The 18607-nt window shown below is 47.9% G+C and overlaps 10 protein-coding genes across 10 annotated transcripts; 5 read left to right on the forward strand and 5 right to left on the reverse strand.

The window, feature by feature from the left end:
* Window positions 1–8: 8 nt before the first annotated feature.
* On the reverse strand, window positions 9–1139 carry FOIG_16106 (uncharacterized protein). The gene has a single exon (XM_031217532.1). The coding sequence runs from the start codon at window positions 973–975 to the stop codon at window positions 472–474; it is 504 nt and encodes a 167-aa protein (XP_031052731.1). The 5' UTR covers window positions 976–1139; the 3' UTR covers window positions 9–471.
* A 458-nt stretch (window positions 1140–1597) lies between these two features.
* Window positions 1598–5044, forward strand: FOIG_16107 (hydroxymethylglutaryl-coenzyme A reductase). Its single transcript, XM_031217533.1, has one exon. The coding sequence runs from the start codon at window positions 1672–1674 to the stop codon at window positions 2827–2829; it is 1158 nt and encodes a 385-aa protein (XP_031052732.1). The 5' UTR covers window positions 1598–1671; the 3' UTR covers window positions 2830–5044.
* On the reverse strand, window positions 3375–4172 carry FOIG_16108 (uncharacterized protein; the record flags this gene model as incomplete). The annotated part of the gene is made up of 2 exons (XM_031217534.1): window positions 3375–3860; window positions 3927–4172. 2 exons carry the CDS (start codon window positions 4170–4172, stop codon window positions 3375–3377), a joined length of 732 nt encoding a protein of 243 aa, XP_031052733.1.
* FOIG_16109 (uncharacterized protein) lies at window positions 4489–4845 on the reverse strand (the record flags this gene model as incomplete). Its single annotated transcript, XM_031217535.1, has 1 exon — window positions 4489–4845. The coding sequence occupies one exon, from the start codon at window positions 4843–4845 to the stop codon at window positions 4489–4491; it is 357 nt and encodes a 118-aa protein (XP_031052734.1).
* Window positions 5045–5239: 195 nt separating the features above from the next.
* On the reverse strand, window positions 5240–6624 carry FOIG_16110 (uncharacterized protein; the record flags this gene model as incomplete). Its single annotated transcript, XM_031217536.1, has 3 exons — window positions 5240–5327; window positions 5382–5426; window positions 6440–6624. The coding sequence occupies 3 exons, from the start codon at window positions 6622–6624 to the stop codon at window positions 5240–5242; spliced, it is 318 nt and encodes a 105-aa protein (XP_031052735.1).
* FOIG_16111 (uncharacterized protein) lies at window positions 6623–7369 on the forward strand (the record flags this gene model as incomplete). Its single annotated transcript, XM_031217537.1, has 1 exon — window positions 6623–7369. The coding sequence occupies one exon, from the start codon at window positions 6623–6625 to the stop codon at window positions 7367–7369; it is 747 nt and encodes a 248-aa protein (XP_031052736.1).
* Window positions 7370–8043: 674 nt separating this feature from the next.
* FOIG_16112 (uncharacterized protein) lies at window positions 8044–9489 on the forward strand (the record flags this gene model as incomplete). Its single annotated transcript, XM_031217538.1, has 4 exons — window positions 8044–8170; window positions 8218–8277; window positions 8333–9322; window positions 9386–9489. The coding sequence occupies 4 exons, from the start codon at window positions 8044–8046 to the stop codon at window positions 9487–9489; spliced, it is 1281 nt and encodes a 426-aa protein (XP_031052737.1).
* Window positions 9490–11018: 1529 nt separating this feature from the next.
* Window positions 11019–12161, forward strand: FOIG_16113 (uncharacterized protein; the record flags this gene model as incomplete). The annotated part of the gene is made up of 3 exons (XM_031217539.1): window positions 11019–11585; window positions 11647–11961; window positions 12015–12161. The coding sequence occupies 3 exons, from the start codon at window positions 11019–11021 to the stop codon at window positions 12159–12161; spliced, it is 1029 nt and encodes a 342-aa protein (XP_031052738.1).
* Window positions 12162–13166: 1005 nt separating this feature from the next.
* FOIG_16114 (uncharacterized protein) lies at window positions 13167–14726 on the forward strand (the record flags this gene model as incomplete). The annotated part of the gene is made up of 2 exons (XM_031217540.1): window positions 13167–13784; window positions 13980–14726. 2 exons carry the CDS (start codon window positions 13167–13169, stop codon window positions 14520–14522), a joined length of 1161 nt encoding a protein of 386 aa, XP_031052739.1. The 3' UTR covers window positions 14523–14726.
* Window positions 14566–15675, reverse strand: FOIG_16115 (uncharacterized protein). Its single transcript, XM_031217541.1, has 2 exons — window positions 15041–15675; window positions 14566–14976 (listed from the first exon to the last, which is right to left on the reverse strand). The coding sequence occupies exons 1-2, from the start codon at window positions 15100–15102 to the stop codon at window positions 14697–14699; spliced, it is 342 nt and encodes a 113-aa protein (XP_031052740.1). The 5' UTR covers window positions 15103–15675; the 3' UTR covers window positions 14566–14696.
* Between the last annotated feature and the right edge of the window lie 2932 nt (window positions 15676–18607).

Genomic DNA, 18607 nt, shown 5'->3' on the forward strand with positions numbered 1-18607 from the left:
AAAAGGCTTGGGAAGATGGGACGTTGATCGGTTGGAAAGGGTTAGAAATGATTAACATTAGCCTGTCGCAGCTTTTCACGTTTTACCATCTGTTTCAACAATAAGTGGCCAAGAGCGAGATAATGGAGTGAGGGGAATAGGTAAAAGTCAGAAACTCAGAAACGATAAAATCTTATCTCACGCTGAATCACTCTACCTCTCAATCATACTACTGTACACACATTCCAATTTGATATTGCTTAAGGGCACAAACGCGACTTCATGCCACCACCTTGGCTTTAGTCACCTGGCGATTGTTACAATTCACTGCACCCAATCTCCTAGGACACATCATATCTCTCAAGGGCAACCTAGGGTAAGCTGGCAGCTAGGATATAGCGGGGCAAGGGGGTGATTCGGCAGGTTATGATTATGCACAAAGACATGAAGAAGCATCCAAATCGGCCCTGAAACTTCGGGTTTGTTGATGACTCAGATACTTCTGGACCTTTCTCGCCACTGTGTCGCGAGACATGCGTATCCATCTGTCTGACCTATCGCTTCGACCTGGGGGTCTCCATCTCCGGGCACCACTAGGCGATGAGGTTCAGTCATAGAATAATCATTCTTTTGTCTGGCCATCCGAACCACAGATTCAGCATCAAGTGTATAGCCATATGAATCGTCAGTCGGGGAGAAACTGTGGGCTCCAGAATCGCTACTTGAGAAGATATGCACGGTGGAGCTATGCACTAGCCCATCATGGTCCGATAGAGTTGAACGATTAGGACAAAGATTTGAGGATGAGGCGCACTTGCTGCAACGTAGCGACTCGTTGGACCTTGCAATATGGTTCTCTTCTGATGGCGTTCCATGTTGCATGTTAGAGCCGTGTAGCTTCCATTGTGACCGTGCTAAGATGTCACATTCCAGACAGTACGCAGACCAGCGTGGAATGAGGCGTGAATCTGTTCCTACTAAAGACATGAAACTCATATAAGCTTCGTAGTTGAACTACCAATGCTCTAGGGCAGCCATTGGACTCTTATAGCATCTCAACTTCAGGCTCGCGATGATAACTGTCGCTACAGTTGGCCTGTTTAGGACGCCGTCTGGGTTGCTGAACTTGGGCAGGGTACGAACCATCCACGGCTTCACAATGCCGATGCAGAAGAAACAAACTGATAGGTCTACGCTCCTAATGCAACTCGACTCGAAAACCGACGTACATCCTCGATCTAGTTTATCATACTGTAGACTGAGAAGCCATGAACGGTATTGCGGTGCCTAAGTGTGAATGCTTTGATAGAGCGCGTGCTGCGCTTTCTCATACAGGATCGCAATGCATCAATCCCTAACGGGCAAATATGCTAAGAAAACCAGGTGTTATCTCACGCTTAATTATCGTTTTCCTTATTCAATATAGTTCTTCCTCAATTCATAACAGGCTGTATCTTACTCTCCTTCAGACAAATCTAGACGGTTACGTGATAGAAGGTCTAAAGTTGGCCGATGTAGACATTAGGCCAGGCATGGTACACAGGCAAGTGACGGCAATATCAGAGTTCTTCTCTATCGAAAAGAAAATATATACTGTACTCGACTCCCCCTCCTCGATCTGGATAACTCGATATCTCTCCAGGGATTACCAATCATCACTTTAAAAGAAGCTTTTGCCTCGAGAACACTGCTATGGCTCCTGATTCACGCGCCAAGACCCAGGTTTTGCATGATTTAGCGGACAAGTTCAACCATGCTGCGGACTTACAGTCGGAGGACCTGGAAAACGTACGTATCGAGAATTGCATAGGGTTCTGCAAAGTCCCACTTGGCATTGCAGGCCCGTTACGCTTGGCCGGAACACCCGTGCTCGACGATATCTATGCCCCTTTAGCCACATACGAAGCTACCCTTATCGCCAGCTGCTCTAGAGGATGCAAGGCCTTTAATGCCTCTGGCGGCATACATATTGAAACTCTGAGCAATGGCATGTCTCGCGGTCCTGTCTTTGTTTTCCAGAACCCTAGGCGGGCAGTCATCTTTGCCCAAGCGCTACCGGGTATGCAGAACGCATTCGCTAGGTGGGCAGAAGCGACTAGCAAGCATGTTAGGCTCAAGACTATCGAACCTTCCATCATCGGTTCGCAGGTTCATCTTTTGTGCACCTATAGCTGTAGGAGCGCGACGGGACAGAACATGGTCACGAAAGCCACACAGTACGCCTGTGACAAGCTGCGAGAGTCATTCGCCGATCAATACAACATCTTGGATTTCTTCATTGAAGGTCAGCTAGCTTCCGACAAAAAGCCCTCCTGGGGAAACGTGAAGAAGGCTCGTGGTGTTGAGACTTTAGTCTGGGGAACGATTTCACGGGAAGCCTGTCAGAAGATCCTCGGCTGCACCACCGAGCGCCTCTACATGGCCCAGAAGACTCTCAAAGAAGGCGGGATCAGGAACGGTCAGTTTGGTTCCAACATAAACACGGTCAATATCATCGCAGCCATGTTCATTGCGACCGGTCAGGACACTGCCAGCACCGCCGAAGCATCCTGGAGCCATCTGACCTCGGAACTTGACCCTAAGACTGGTGCGCTTTGCATGAGCCTCTATTTCCCGTCCCTGCCTGTAGGCACTGTCGGAGGCGGTACAGGATACCCGATGCAGAAAGAGGCTCTCAAGATGCTGCGATGCGACGGAGACGGGCCAGACCAGAAGGAACGGCTGGCCGGGCTCATTGCAGCGTTCAGTCTTGCACTCGACGTCAGCACAAGCTCAGCTGTCGCGAACGACACCTTTACTGCCAGTCATATGAGGCTTGCTCGTGGAGAAACGCCGCAACCGCATTTGTGATTGAATATCGCTATTGTCCTATTTATTTTGAGATTAGGACGGCAATATCGCTTGGTCAGTCCAATAATATATATATGTAACTAGAGAAAGTGAGTTTTTTGCAGCAGATAAATCGGCAGCTGTGACTGGACTTCCCCTTTCTTAGCCGCCTTCTTCTCCTTCTATGTCGAGTAACGAGTGCGTGGTATAAGCTTTCTTTCATTCTCTATATTTTAGCCTCTTGACCCTTTCATATCTCGCAACCTGAAGCTAGTTCGCGAGCTATAAAGGGGGCTACGCATCGACTCATGTTGAGGTCGGCTCTCTGCAGTACCTGGACAAGCTTATGGAGACACTAGCAGTAAATGAAAGAAAAGAGAGGTGGATCGTTGCGATAATGATTATTCTGCATCACACACTATCATATAAATACATATCGGAAAATAGTAGCCCCAGACTGATATAGTAAATAGGCAGAGTATGAGCGACTTGCAGATTGGCTCGCTCGCGCCCAACCTCTTCAACAGTGAAGAATCCCAAGTAACCCAATTGATTCGGAATTGTCCCTAATGCACAGAAGTCAGAAGGGCCACTAGATCCACAGTCTTGTATATATGGCCATCCTTAGGTAGGAATGCTAGGATTCCACTTTCTGACTGTACGAAAAGCAGAGACTCTCCCTGCACGACTTGTACCTCGACCTTTGATGTTTCTCTCGGATATGCTTCGAAGTCAAATGTAAGCAGAATCATCGCAAGATCCGGCAGCTTGATCGTTGCATCGCGGTGCTGACCCGCCAAAGTGACATGTCCTTCCGCTACCTTGAAAGGGTCTTCGCCACGATTGAAACATAAGATCCATCTTGCAAGACTGAAAAAGCCATTCTCTTCCAGTTTGTCAAATGAGAAAGAGATTGACTGGGATGTGTGAGTCGGAACAGCAACAAAATTGCGAAAGAGATGCGAACTATCCAGCACGTATGCAGCGGACTCTCTGTCGAGAGCGATGTTGAATTGGTTTGTGAAGATAATCTTAGCAAGGTCCAGAGTTCCCTATGGAGATGGATGGAGAGGTTAGTATGTGTACGCCTAGAATCAGGTAATTCGGAGAAGACATACTGCTTGTACAACGCAGTCGATCTTCGCTGCTACGCCTGGCTCATCAACAAGACGACGAAGAAGGTTGAAGGATGCCCCTTCAGTAAACATGGCACCGTCTGCGGCCATAATCCGTTCCGCCAAATGACGGAAATCAAGACAGCCTACATCGATGTTGGAGTTCTGCAGCTTCTCATCGGCTTCTTTGATACGGTTTTTGTACCATCGCCTGATCTCTTCCTGCCTTTGAAGACGAGGCAGCTTCATGAAGCCATAGAATTCACTGATCTCTTCCGGAGTGCGGTTGAACAGCTGCTCTTGGGCGTGACACTTGAGATCACAGGACTCGTATCGGACAGTGCATCCATATCCACCAGGATAGTTACTTTGGCCTGGCTTCGAGATGTTCCTGGCAGTTCGTTGAGGCACCTTGCGAGGTCCCTGGCCATGAGTGAAGCATGTAGCTCTGAGTCCAGGCGCCTGGCCATGAGTGAATCATGTAGCTTTGGGTCCTCTAATGAGCTTTTGGAGGGCTTGACTGCCATACTCAACTAATTGTAGTTTCCAGCTTTAGCCAACAGAACTAACCCGAAAGGACGAAAAATAAAGCTTCGAAACTTACCAAAGCCCGGTCTTCTTCGCTGAGGTTTGTGACCTGGCTTATAGCCTGCTCTGTCAACAAGCCATTTAGGCGAATCTTGAGGGGATTTCCGAGTTCAGGGAAGTGACGCTTGAGTAACCTGTCCAATTGTTTTTGGTCATCAGGTTTCAAAATTGCCAGGCTAAAGTCAATAGGCCGAGGCTCAAATATGATAACCAATTCGACGTCAGGCGCGTTTTTTGCCCATTGTAACAGAAGCATAAATGCTGCTATGTTGTCGGCATCCGGGGCGTCATTGCGGACTATCACCAGCTTCTTGGTTTTTCGTTGGGCAGTCATTTTGGCGTTTGAGTGAGGAGCGAAGGAAGAATGGAATGGCCGAAGCGATGGCAGGATAGATATCTAGTTGAAGGTGAAGAAGGCTATGTACATGAGCCCGCGGAAAGCATTCTTACGCCATATATATAGTGAAAGATCGGGCCGATCCTCTGATTCAGGCCTCCACATTTTCGATGGCTCAGCTGTGATTCAGATCTGGCTTGTGATATGCCTTGGCGATAGTGTTGACCTCAGCCACTGGTCCGAGATTACGGCCCACATGGCCCAGTTTGAAATCAGGGTCCAAATGTATCCAGACGTCTGAGGGTGTGCTATCTTGAACCTCGTTTCTTACAATCCCTTATCTGTTCGTCAATTCACCAAACGTTTTCGTAAGTAGTTACTAGCCCTGAGATCAATCTGCCTCTACACCAACCGCCATCTTCATCTCCGCCGCACCAAAGACGAGGAGATCATGGAACAGACCAAGATCATACTTGTCGCTGTTGTCGCCATTCTTTTTTGGGCCGCTCATGCATTTCTCCTAGTCTGCATACTCCTCAAGCGCACCTTTTGTAGATGGCACGAGCGCATGTCTCTCTCTAGCACTCTGTTAGCTCGTCGCACTGTTGCTACTACGCCTGGCAGCGCTCTTTGCGCCTTCATCATCTCGTTTACCTAGAAAGAACCAAAGAAGTGGATAACAAAACTTCGTCTCAATCTACACGTGGGTACTTTGCTCGCTTATGCGGACATAAAGGTTCCAAGGCGGGAAGTCCTTCAAGAACATGGGATATGGAGGCCCAAATCTGGACCATAGCAGGATCTTTGTCGACCGTCCAGCATAGCAGCAGCCGCGAGGCAGTGGAACCGTATGACAACACGAGGATGAGCAATAGGAATCACGTTCATCTAGGAAGTGATATGTACCTCAGCAATAGAACAAGTCAACTGTCGGCACAGCCAAGTGGTATACAACACCATGGACTCGCTTGCTGAGTATCTAGAGGCCGCAGGGAACAGAATTTTCCAGCTTCCAATACCAGGTGCGCCACCGTCTGTCTACAAAGTCTCATCTTAGCGGAGCAGCGTCCATACTAGGACTCTTCAAGCATCAACCCCATCCTACATGTTGAGCACAGGGCCGACTCAAATGACGTATGGGTTGTACGAGCTTCATGCCTGATATTTCGTGCCCACCTTGGAACACCTGAGATGCGCGTAACTCAAGCCGATGAGATAACCGGAATATCCATACATGATGAGTTATATATTGTGGTTTAAGGGTTACTCTCACCGTAAATAGTGTCAAGAAACGATATCAAAATATATAACAGAGAAAAATGAGGAAGGGAAAGCAATATATCACATTCTCTCAAATGGCTATTCTTACTGGTGTCGACTAAGGCTAGCCTTCGTGAAGACACGCGTAATGGTGGTGATGCTATATATTTTGTCTAACGACCCTAACTTCTATAAGACCATCGCGTGGTTCAGACTCAGCTTTACTCCGGTGGGAAGTGCAATAGTATATTGCTACACCTTGTTACGTGCCCTACAATACCACATCACCTTACAAACCGCCTTGCACGGATAGTCCTGTTTAATACCTTACATCACTCCAGAGACGAAATCGGACGCCTGCAGCATTCGAATACTACTTAACCAAGGGGCGTTTTCCCTTTCTGCTTGAACCCCAAACGACATGACACTCTTCTCACACCTGAGGAAGACCGATGGCGGTATAGAGTAGAAGATTGTATAGTAACAACCACAAAACACCTGAGCATCAAACGCCATGTCGTTCCATCTCTTTCCCCTTCTACCGCTCGAATTGCGAGTGCAGATATGGGGAATCGCTCTGCGGAGTGCGACCATGTCAGTTGTCTCCCTTAGCTTGGACACCATGTGCTCCTCGAAAAGCGGATTATCCTGTGCTTCTGAGACTGTTCGGCAACCTGGGTCATATCGTATTGCGCTATCATGCAAAGAGGCCTTAGCTGAATGGGAGAGAACTACAAGTCTCTTCTCGGAGTGGGCCTCTGTCAGGTTCTGCGTATCTCGAACCATCTTCTTGCTGCTTGACCTAGTGCAGCTGAAGTCTAACTCAGTGAGCGAGACGCTTCTATTCACAGGCAGGATTTCGTGTATCCAGCATGTCGCTTTCTTCGCAGAATCGGAAATCAATCTGATAGAAGTCCTGACGATCCTCACCAATCTCAATCATCTAGAGACCATCTTCATAATTGTTCCGCAATGCCCTGTCAAAGATATGCCATCTGTAGATCGCCACAGGATCCAGTCAACAGCGCAGTTTTTGGCCAATCTGACAACTGAGTCACCTCCGACTACAGGTTGTATCGTGACTGAACCAGTCGACCTTTATCTAGAAGGCAGCTTTCCCGATCCCAAATCCGAAGCGTTCTATACCGACGTTAATGCTCCTTCCGTAGAACTTGTAATGTCACGGTGTAGCAAAGACTGTCAACACGACCGGAAACCTGCCAAATGGTCGATTGGTTGCTCTCTGCTTCACTGTACATGATATAGATACCTTGTCTCTGCATAAAGTGGCGTCGTTCGCTATTACATCCGTGTATCACCGAGGGTCGGGCGTAAGTGGATGCAAGCTGGGCATAGTCCTATGGTAACAAGCATAGGTTTCATGGGCCACTGCGAATCCTGCAATTGCCAGGTCAGTGATGCTTTTCAGTTTCGAGGAGCAGAACTTACGACTGGACAGTTTCCATAGACCGAGGTAAAGATATACCCGAATAGATATCCCTTGGAACTAAGATCCATAAGACAGCTCAGGAGAAACATTGTGTAGCACAAATATCGGGCATTCTCTTGGCCAAAACCATGTATAGTTTCGCCATTGTATCCTGGAAGCGTCCACGACGCTTGCTTCTTACAGGCAGAGAGCCATACAACGTATACTGTGCTCCCTCCCTACTTGCCAGCACAGTAGGCCGATTTGAAATATTCCCCGTTCTGGAAGATGTCCATTTCAACGGCGTTCAAATTCGAGGGCTGTTTCTCTGCTTTCCAAATGATCCCGTAGACAATCCAACAATGGCTCTGTCATTTTCTTTAAAGGCAACTAGACAGCTTAGAAGCTCCTCCAATGTCTTGCAATATTGACTGTATATCACTCCCCTACTTACAGAACGTCAAGAGGAATCACCGCAAAGCCATCGAGAAGATCATCATATCAGCATGTTCCAATCCAAGCCGATCCTTAGCCAGGACATCTGGCGCAGCGACCGTGACATTGTGGCGTCTACTTCCAGACGAGATGTAGCCCTGCACTACGAGCGGGCAAGGTCGATATTCCGTCATAGTGGTACGTCCGAAGCCTTTATTGGAGAGCGTCACTAAACAGTTTGGCAGGTCTGTCACAACAGGATATTGAGAATCTAACCCCGAAATTCTGGGATTTCCAATTCGATTGTAAGTCTGGCAGATCTGAGCGCATACCTGTAGCATACTGATCATGGCAATGGAGTGATTGCTGCTCGCGACATGACGGCCTTCATCATCGTAGCGATACAGGTAAACCTATGTATAGGGACACTTTGTTCCTTCGTCAAAGGGCGACCCGACCTACAGGACTTGGTTGATAAGCTCCTGAACTTTGATATCTGCGGTGGATTTATGCTGACCGAAGCCGATCATGGTTTGGACGCTCGTAACTTGGAAACGACGGCTACAGAAACGACGGCCACACTACTGCCTGATGGCTCCTACGATCTACATACCCCCCACGTAGGAGCTTCAAAGGCAATGCCTCTGACAACGCCCTACTGTGGCATGCCTCGCATAGCTATAGTATTTGCTTGCCTCTTAGTTGACGGGAAAAGCCATGACGTGAAGCCCTTCCTCGTTTGTCTCAGCGACGCTTGCGGACTGCGGCCTGGGGTTACATCACGTATTCTGCCCACACGGCCGGGTACGAAACCGTTGTACCACTCTCTGACGGCATTTAACCATGTCGATTTGCCCTTCAGTGCTCTGCTCGGCTCATCCTCAAAACCGGAAAACGATCGTCTTGATTTTCTACGCCAGATTTGGCGGGTGTCAGCTGGAACGCTGTCCCTCTCTATAATGGGCATCTCCGCCATCAAGGTTGGAACGCGTATAGCTGCTGTCTACATCGAGCGAAGGACGATCACGGCACCCGATGGGCCTGTACCCGGAGAGATCATGAGCTTCAGCACCCAGCAGCGTCCAATTGTCGAAGGATGGGTGCAAGGCAAGGTCTTGCATGCATTCGCTCGTTGGACCATAGGGATGCGCCCTAATCTTAGCAATGGGACGCAGCACGCGCTTGTCACAATTTTCAAGGCGACAGTAATGAAAGCCTCCCAAATCTTGAGACCCCTCACCGAAAGGTGCGGGTGGCAGGGCCTCTGTGCATATAATCAAATAAGCGAGCTAGATTCAACATTACAGGGAATCTCGATTGCCGAAGGAGACACACTACTGTTGTGCATTCGTATGTGCTCAGCTGATTTTTACGTGCTGACATTATCGTGACAACTGATGATTTATTTCCTAGATTTCATGTCAGAGCTCCTGGGAGAGAAAAACTGGGAGAGAAACTGGGGCTCCCACAAGCGCGCAACAGATTGTCACGCTTGGCGCAACGCGAGGACAGGTTAATGCTAGATATGAAATCACGACTCGAAGTGATCAGGGGGTATAAGAAACATCGCGGTCCCGCCTTCGATCGTCACATTCTCCCTCGATGTCGATTACTGGCTGAAGCGATTGGAAATCGCATGGCTTATGAGGCCGCCGAAACCTCAGGGCTCTCACCAGATGTGCTCACATTGTATCAGGGCATCTGCATGTGCGAGGATCTAAACCATTTGCCGGCGATGGGACCACAATGTCGAGCAGGTGCCCAGTCTCAATCCTCTGAGCCGTACAATAATGTCTTGGCCCAGATCAGATCGGAATCTGCTTCTCGGTCTGACTTGGATGATTATGTGACGGCACCTATCATGTCTGAAGAATCGTGGGGGTCTTTCACGAACAGTTTACATGCATTCAAGCACCCGCACGATGTCGCGATCCCTTGTTCGAAACTATAAACATCCGCTGGTTTTTAGTCTACCCTCACTATCGGTAGTCTGTGGCGCTTTATAACGTTTGGTAGCTTGCGACAACAAGTGCCAGGTTTTCCCCCGGAAAATCGATTTATAAAAGATCCTTATCGCCCAACCAGAAAACAATGATCAATGCGGATCAGGCTTTGGACAGACGCGCAAATCCAGATGGAATATTGTTTCCACCATCTTACACACACCTGGATAGCTCTGGTAATGAGCAGCGACCTTACACGTACCAGTTGAGTTCGAATTTAGATATTACAACAACACTACTGGAGTTGGCTCAACGCTCAGAACAGTAGAGAAGTGAACCAGGTGCCGTCATCTATTGGTGTGATGAAGCAGGTCAAGGAGGCAAGGCTCTGTCAGCAGTGTAAGCGGTCGTGAACGTGCCTTGAGCTATAACTGCGGAAATGTACAGCAGACCCAAGCCGTCTCTTCTCTTCTGATATGCTCAAATGTGAATGATGAGTATTTACACGCGCGAGAGATAAGAAAGAGGGGGGGAGATAGCATAGGACAGAGACGATTCATCAACCGTGTTTTTACCTTCAACCGATACAGAAGATGAGATTAGGAGAAAAGAATAATGTGCAGTAAAATTGTATTTTCCTCTACTCGCCCATGGGGACTGTTTTGATGACCATTAGCCGGACCTATGCACTCGGCGTACAAGAGGCTCAACTAAGGTTCGATTTCGGTGCTTTTCCTGAAAACGCTCTAGAGTTAGTGATACGTCCAAAATTGGGAGAAAGATATTCCAACTCCATTTTTCTAGACGGCCAAAAATGGATTATAGCAAAGAATCATTTTCTTCAGAGTCATGCATGTTGGCGGCCAAAAGCAGACCGAAAAAAAAAAGAAGAAGAAAAAGTCCTATTTCCGCCTAGACAAACCGATGATGCAAACAAGTAATATTCATAGGATAATTAACCTGCCATCGCCTACTCGGCCTGTACTGTACAACCGTGTATGTCAACACTCAAGCACATGATCCTAGAGCTACCATACAAGCTTTACCACATCAGCACCATTATTCTCATTTGATTCTTCGAAACTTCTGGCCTCCACTTCGATATGGCGAGCATAAGCTGGGCCTCTTCGCTGAGGGCTTCTATCATCTCCTTCTGTCAAGAGCTCGAACATATCAAAGATCCAGATGCCGTGTTCAGAGAACAGCTGGCTGATTTTGAAGATCGTTCGAGGAGGAGGCTGGAAAATTTAGTACGGGATGGAACGTTCGGGTGCGTACCTAGCCTCCAAAAAGAGCTGCTTGCAGATAATCGGCAAATGATAGAACTCGAGCTAGCGCACGTGGCTTCAAGAGCCCAGAGGCTTGAGCAATATGGCGAGACAATGGAAGAACTGACCAGAAGGATGCTAAGAGCACAGCTGAATATCCTGGGCCTAGAGGCGATACAAAAGTTGGTACCAGAGTTATCTGCAGCCATGAATTTGGATGAAGGCGACTATATCCTTCTACGTCCGAACGATGAGCAACAGTCAGCCTCTGAGTATCAACCGAACAATGTAGCGGCTGGGGATGCACATGTGCAGGCTCCCAATCATGAAGAAAAATGGGACGACGAGTCCTGTCAGACGGTTCGACCAGAGGCCAATACGTCCGTGACGTGGTGTACTTTGGTAAGACGACCAAGATACTGCTCCTCAGATTACAATTTTCCATGTATTAATCCAATTGTAGCGCAGGGGAGGTCGAGCTGATCCCCACGGCAATAGCAATCGGGAGCAGCCTTATCGCGCGATGACGAGACGAGCACCGCCCAGACAGAATTCACCATCGCCACTCGCTACCGAAGTTCAAGTGTTACATGAACACGACGATTCTGAAAAGGCCCTGATCCGCAAGAGAGGTAACACCTTATGCAACAAGGCTATGAACATGGGAGTTGATGGACACACCACCTGCATACTGGTCTTCAAGAATCCAGTTCACGACGAGTGGGTGTCTGCGGGACACATACCGGAAGGTCAAACGATCCCAAGCCTTGACGCTATAGTAAGTATTGCCGTAGCCACGCTCTTCCTGCCTTTGACTTACAGTAGAAACAGGTAGCCGAGCATATGGGACGTCGTCAAGAGGCCGGAACAGACTCGCCCTCCATCAAAGTTGAGAACAGTAGCCCAAACACCGCAATGGGAAGAGAACGGGATTACATGAACATGATTGTGCACGAGGGCATAGGTTGTGCAAAGTGATGATGGATGGATCATGTTCACCTGGAGGATGGGCGAGCGGCCCACAGTTGATTGAAAATTATTGAAATTCCATATTTCTACATGTCACCATCTTGAAGGAACGTTACCTAGTACTACCTTGTAGGCAATACCATTGCAATTTAAGTTCAGTCATTTCCGCTCTGCTCACTGGTCCTCGACAAACAGAGACGTCTTGGCCAACCATATTGTATCATCATCGCCAAGTTCAACGAGCTTTGTCCCATGACAGTTCCAAGTGCTACATGTAAAATGTCCCTTGGTCTATATTATAGTTTGCGAACCAATGTTGTGGTGCTGTTGCACTGCTTAAAGTTATTTCAACGTTTTTACATGCGAAGGTTAAAACCGGGAACTCGGAGCTTGATATTGATTATTGATTATTGACAAGGCATATCACGGGGTGTACAGTATAAACATCTCACTTACTACAGTACACATCCCGTCGATCTCTCATGTTCCTATGTTGTCAGATCCCCAGTGCTTATCGACCCGCGTCTTAGAACGGGATAGACGAGTACAGCAGCTCATCTTTCCGTTGAGATTTGCGCAGTACCTGATAATGGAGACCTTCCCGTTCCATACTGTACGTACGCCAATTGTCCTTTGCGACCTATTTCGAGACGCAGATTCATTTGCAATCGCAACCTTACCCATAGGTTATGTCCAACTAGTGAAAGAACCATTTTTGGCCGTCTGAACTGGCTTTCGCATACACGCTAATATTGCCTCGCCTAGGGGGTTTAGGATTTTGGTAGCTTACGTCCTCCTCCAGACGTTGAGTCGAGGCAGAATATGGACTACCTTCCCGTGTGTGATCGAGATAGGTGCATTCGAACCAAAATGACTTCAGACGCAGACATATCTATTAATCATGGAGAGTGCAGTCTGTTATTCATAAAATGTGAGAATTCATCTCTCAGGGTAAAAACTCAATCTCATAATCACACTGCTCCATTATCCTAGGCTTTCTACCTCCTGTGCGGCATGGCTTGCCCCGACGTAAATATAACCACCCGCCTACGCGAAGCCATCGCCAATTGGAATACGCATCTTCAAGGTATCAAAGATCCGGACGATGTCTTTCGCCAGGAGCGAGCCCGTATAAGCGACGCGTCGAAGAAACGAATCGACGAGTTTTATCTCAATACCCTGCGGGACAATGACAACAACAACAACAACAACAATAACAACGACGACGACGATAATGTTGCCCTTCTTTTGCGAACCCTCCTCTCTGATGGTCAGCAGATGAAGGAACTTGAGATGGAGCACGAAGTTACCCGAACCAAGAAGCAAGAGCTACAAGATGAAGTAGCTAAGAGTGTAGGGAGAAGGGTTGTCGCAGATGTAATCGACATCCTAGGCCTCTCTGCAGAGCAGCATCTGATGCCTGCAGTACCTCCCCCATCAGAAGAGGCTACATCGACCACCAAAGACCACGTCGACAGCGCGAGCCTGCCAGTTCCCGATGATTCGGACGCACCAGCAGCTACAATGGGGCTTACCACGCGAACCCGAAGCTACAACAGACGGAAGAATGGTGGAGCCCGTCAGAAGGTGGCGCCATCGATAGGCCCATCCGTAAGCGAGGGTGATAGCTCGGTAAGTCATCAAACAGTCAAGGTTGTCATTAACCTAGTTATGTATTCGTCTGTCTTTTCTTCCTTACTGTTCAGGATTCTCACCTTGTTGTTCCATACTGGTGCTTCACAGTGGTGTCTTTGCTTTCCTTTTTTTTCTTTTTCTTCTTTTCTTCCCCTTTTCGGTCTTTGTTCTATCCCACTGACGGTGTCTTAGCTCAAGAGAAAGCGTCAGCCAGATAAAGACGACGAGCGGAATATAAAGCAGGAAAAGAAGACACCCCGGGTCTCAACAAGACAAACCCCGTCTTCTCCTGGAAATGCCAAGTTTGACAGCGTAAGATCATTGCCGGCGCCTTGTACTAGATCGGGTGATTTACTTCAGCATAGCAATGAGAAAGATGTCATCTCCAGCAGGAAGGCAATAGAGTCACAGTACAAGAACATCAGACTTGATGTCAGCCGCCCCTCTGCTCGTGTAATGCTCCGGAGACATCCCTCTCGACGCGGTCTGTGGACTTGCTTGATATTCGTTCCGCAAGTCCAGGCGGATATGAGCTTTGATACTATGGTCAACCGATTTATCATGCCTGCATTCGTCCAGCTCGCCAATCGCCGACGAACGGGAAATATCCGGGAGGGCCAAGCAGCTCTGGAAAATGCGCAGCCACCTGTGAATACTCGCAGTAGCCTCAACAGTACTGGAGAGGGAGAAGTAGAGATGGAGAAGGAGCAGTTTGAAAGTACGGGAGAGCAATAGCTTCGGTGTGCCGTGGAAACGATATAGCGTCTGTAAGCTCAAACGAGGAGTAATATTGAAAAGCGTTTTACGACCCAGTCCATCTACTATCACGTGAGAACTAAATGCGCGCTGGGTAGGAATATAGATTTATCCGCAGTTACTAGGTCTGCGCTCTGTTCAGCACCAAAGACACTATGACGCGCCACGGTCCTGGGCCGCCCGCCGTCTCTCTTCGCGAATCTTGTTGACCATCTCCTGCATCGCGCCTTCTCCATGATCTTCGTTGTATCGCCCTGAGTCGATGAGGAACCCTGCTTTCGGCATTCCGTTGCAGTTATAGTCGGGGCTTTGCGACATGCCTTTCATTCTACAACGTTGGTCATCTCCGATCACCAGAGGGGTCGGGCTAATCCGCGAAGCTTGGACCATGGCATGGAATAAAGCCATCGTAGATATATCGGCAATGTCTATGCTATCAGAAAAGAGGTTAATAAGAAATGATCAACAGTGTCTTCTGTCGGAGCAGCATTACATACAGAGACTGTGGTCCGTGACCGTCATCTTCGTCATGAGCCGAGATGAGCAGTCCAGACAGCATGGTCAGCTCAAGCCTGCGACGCAAATTTGCAGATCTGCAGTGACATACACAGCACGATTTACCAAAGTCTTTATTGAGGACCAAGCAGAGGGAAAGTTGAGTGGAAGACTGACTCTCCCAGCACCCGGTGTATTTTCGCCGTGGGCATCAACCGAAAATGTTTTATGTAGAAAAATGATCCAAGACGCCAGTTTTGGAAGGTGCAGCTCTCGTGATGCCTGTGGCATACTCTATCCATCTAATGCCTGAACAGATTGTACAGTATCTGAACACGCTTTGTTCAGGAAGGAGGCAACTGCCATAGCAGTGCATCCTCGTGAAACAGCTTTATATATGCCTGTTAGACAGGGCGTTTCCTTGGGGTTGTAAACTACCCTAGAGCCAAGCTCATGATAATTAAGCCTTGTTGATATCGTGCCGCGTCCTGATGCCTACATGATACAGAAATGAACAGGCGAGGTCAGCTGAGTGACCTCGACTTGATAGTCGGCTTCATGATGGCAAATTGTGGGACGACATGCAAGATTACCCCTCCGAACGTGAACCTGTCACCGGCGTCTGGGTGTTGAGATTGCTTTTCGGGATGGTAACATCAAGTACGTGGTGACATCATACTCAGCGTCTAAAAAAGAACGCAAGCCAATGGGTTGGGTGACCCGAACAGCCCGAAGTGGTTGGGCGAATTGAAGGGTCAAATTTTGACAGTTCTCGAGCCCACCACGTAATGGGTCTTAACTAAATTCGATCTAGCGTGGTCGCTTGCTTCCACTCATTTAAATTCTCCTTTTCTCTCGTCTCTGTTTCTTTCTTCTCTACAAGCTCCTGCGGTTGTAGGACAGTCAGAGATACTTTTTTATTTTATTTTTATGTTTTAGTCTTCTTTCTTGTTTGTCTTTTTCTTTTTTTTTTTTTTTTTTTTTTTTTTTTTTTTCTTTTTTTATACCAGGAGGTCATGTCGTTTGTCCGTTATAGGACTCTTTGGACAAGTAAGCATTCTGTGTAAGCTCGATCAGTCCGTGTCGTAGAAACTACCGGCGCCGCGCTAGCTATGGCGGACAAATTTGAACGTGAGTTGGCTCATACCGTCCTAGATTGGCGGCGGCGGCAGCTTTAGTTCCTGGCCAAGCCTCTGCCGTTAGATAAACTCTTGATTGCCATAGTGATGATGAGGCCCGTATCGTCCGTAGTATAGGTGGGCAAACATCCAAAACGAAAAAGCGGCCAATCTCGGCTTTCATAGGACTGTAGGTGTGGACAAATGGGCCTGGTTCCTGAATGGGTGACACTCCGTCCGGTTTCGGCATCGGCGATTTTGGGACTGTGGGCGCCCACGTAAAATTCTGACAAAGGAACGCGCCAAATTGGGCTCGCCTTTGCCCATGCATCAATCAACTACGCATGAACACCAAGTTTGAAAAGTTCAAAAATCGCCATCGACGGAGCATGTCCTAGAGGCAGTTAGAGCCTTCCGTTCAAAACCGTACAATCCAGTTGCACTTGCGCTCGAGTCGACTTTGTCTTCAGATCTACCCACAACTGTGAGTGCCATGAGACCATGCCATTACGCTGGTGGCTTGGTTTGGCCGAATGGGCACTAGTCACTAATGCATGCTTACATACGTTGCCTACTTTATCGTCCTCATCTCCTCGAGCCCCTGTACTAGTGCGCGTGCTGTCACTCCGGGTAACTTACCTAGCTTCAGTCTGATATGGACGATCTGCGCGGTCCGAGTATCGCTTCTTCAGCACCTTGCTTCGATCTTGGTCGCTAGTCAGTGCCCATTTTAGCTTTCGCGTAGTTCACATGACATCCCGGGCTGTATGCATGCAATTCAGTCAACTCAAGCAAATCATGGGTCCATCAAAGCATGAAAGTGGATAAATAAACCAGAAAGCACAGACGCAGAGACGAAGAGCGAGAAAAAGAGTAATAATGAAAATATAAAAATGCGGAGGGAAAAATGCGGAGGCTGGAAACCAGAATAAAATTTAGCATGTGGAGTCATTTCACAAGTTATTTTACGCGACACTATGAAACGAGATATCCACGTCAAGGGTTTTTCTTCTGCTCTGCGAGTACGTTATAGGGAGCTACGGTGTGCCATAAATGCACTAGATCATCAGCGCAACGGTGCTTAATCTCCGAGCGACAAAATCCGCTTCCGCTGCGGTTGTTTTCCGCTTCTCTGGTCAGTGACAGCTCAAAAAGAAAGTGGATCAAAAAGCCATTTTCGCTACTCAGGTCGGGACTTTTACCCGCATCGCGACGGAACCTAGCGACATCCTAAAACAGTCACCAAGCAAGAAAGACGGAAAAGTCGCAATAGAACGAGGTGAAATGGAATCTCTACTCCACAAAATGGTTGTCATGACAGTCATTGCTGCTGGCAACTACGTTGAACTGTAGAAAGTTCAGTGGCGCATCCGACTTGGCCATTTAACTGCAACGAAACTACAGGCTACCCTACACTAGCTAGTATCCAACAGCGGCAGAAATGTGCCGCCGCCAAGAGCTCAAGGGCCCGGCCACTAGATCGGCGATTAAAACTCCGTTTTGGCAGTTATTGTGCCACGTGATGTGGGTTCAATGCAGAGCAGACTTTGTCGATCGCAACTACCGATGTAACCTCAGCGCTGAGCGGACTGCAGCAGGTGGGGCAAGCAAAATACGGAACCACGGAAGGCCGAAATAGGAAGTTGAAGAACAAAATCGACAGCGGCATCGTAAAATCGAACCCATAACCACAGCATGATGAGCAAAATCTTTGTAATGGACGATACAGGGCGAAATTTGAAATGGAAAGCTAGCTATCCCCGAACCAGGCGGGTTTTTACCACGCGCATCATCGAAAGGGTATGGAAAATGGATTCACAGAGTTAGTTATGGATGGGAAGGTATCGGATTGTTTTGAGTGGCATACCCTATTCTCCTGATACAGTCAGTATATGAAAAAAAAAACGGCGTCTTGCATAGCACTTTTGCTTTAGCAACGAGACAGCCATAGCCAGTCGCATTGTTACGTAGGGCTGTGACATCTCCTTGCACTCTTCTAAGTTATGATCACCCGTTCATAATCAGCTTCATAACATGTAAATGGCCTTTCCGGATAAGCTTGCAGCATTCATAGTCGCAGTGCGACTTCGTGGAATAGTTCTTTAAGTTACATTACATGTTGTTGCCAGGCCTGATCTTCACGGCCTGACGAAACAAGACAATTGGGAAAGACGAGCTGTCGCCCGCATGCTGTCGACTCCAAAATCGGCTTTTTTGATTGACCTGGACAAGTGCATTATGATTAAAGTGGCTAGACGGCTTTTGTGCTGATTCCGTAATCGTCTTAACTAGATTCGATTTAGCGCCGTCAGTTCTTTCTGCTTATTTAAAGCACTTTCTTACCCGCAATCTTATTTTGTTTCTGTTTTTTCATCTCATCGCAGGTGAGGATCGGTAGAGCAAATCTCCCACTCCCAGATGAATGAGGTTCGGTAGAGCAAATCTCCCACT

Source organism: Fusarium odoratissimum (assembly GCF_000260195.1).
Source record: "Fusarium odoratissimum NRRL 54006 unplaced genomic scaffold supercont1.66, whole genome shotgun sequence".
Taxonomy (NCBI): Eukaryota; Fungi; Ascomycota; class Sordariomycetes; order Hypocreales; family Nectriaceae; genus Fusarium; species Fusarium odoratissimum.

What these genes read in the sequence shown, in the direction of transcription:
- FOIG_16107 (XM_031217533.1), top strand. Translation starts at nt 1,672, where the DNA reads ATGGCTCCTGATTCACGCGCCAAGACCCAGGTTTTGCATGATTTAGCG.
- FOIG_16106 (XM_031217532.1), bottom strand. Translation starts at nt 975, where the DNA reads ATGAGTTTCATGTCTTTAGTAGGAACAGATTCACGCCTCATTCCACGC.
- FOIG_16115 (XM_031217541.1), bottom strand. Translation starts at nt 15,102, where the DNA reads ATGCTGTCTGGACTGCTCATCTCGGCTCATGACGAAGATGACGGTCAC. An exon ending in GGTCACGGACCACAGTCTCT is followed by an intron (nt 14,977 to 15,040) that starts GTATGTAATGCT and finishes CTTTTCTGATAG; the next exon opens with CATAGACATTGCCGATATAT.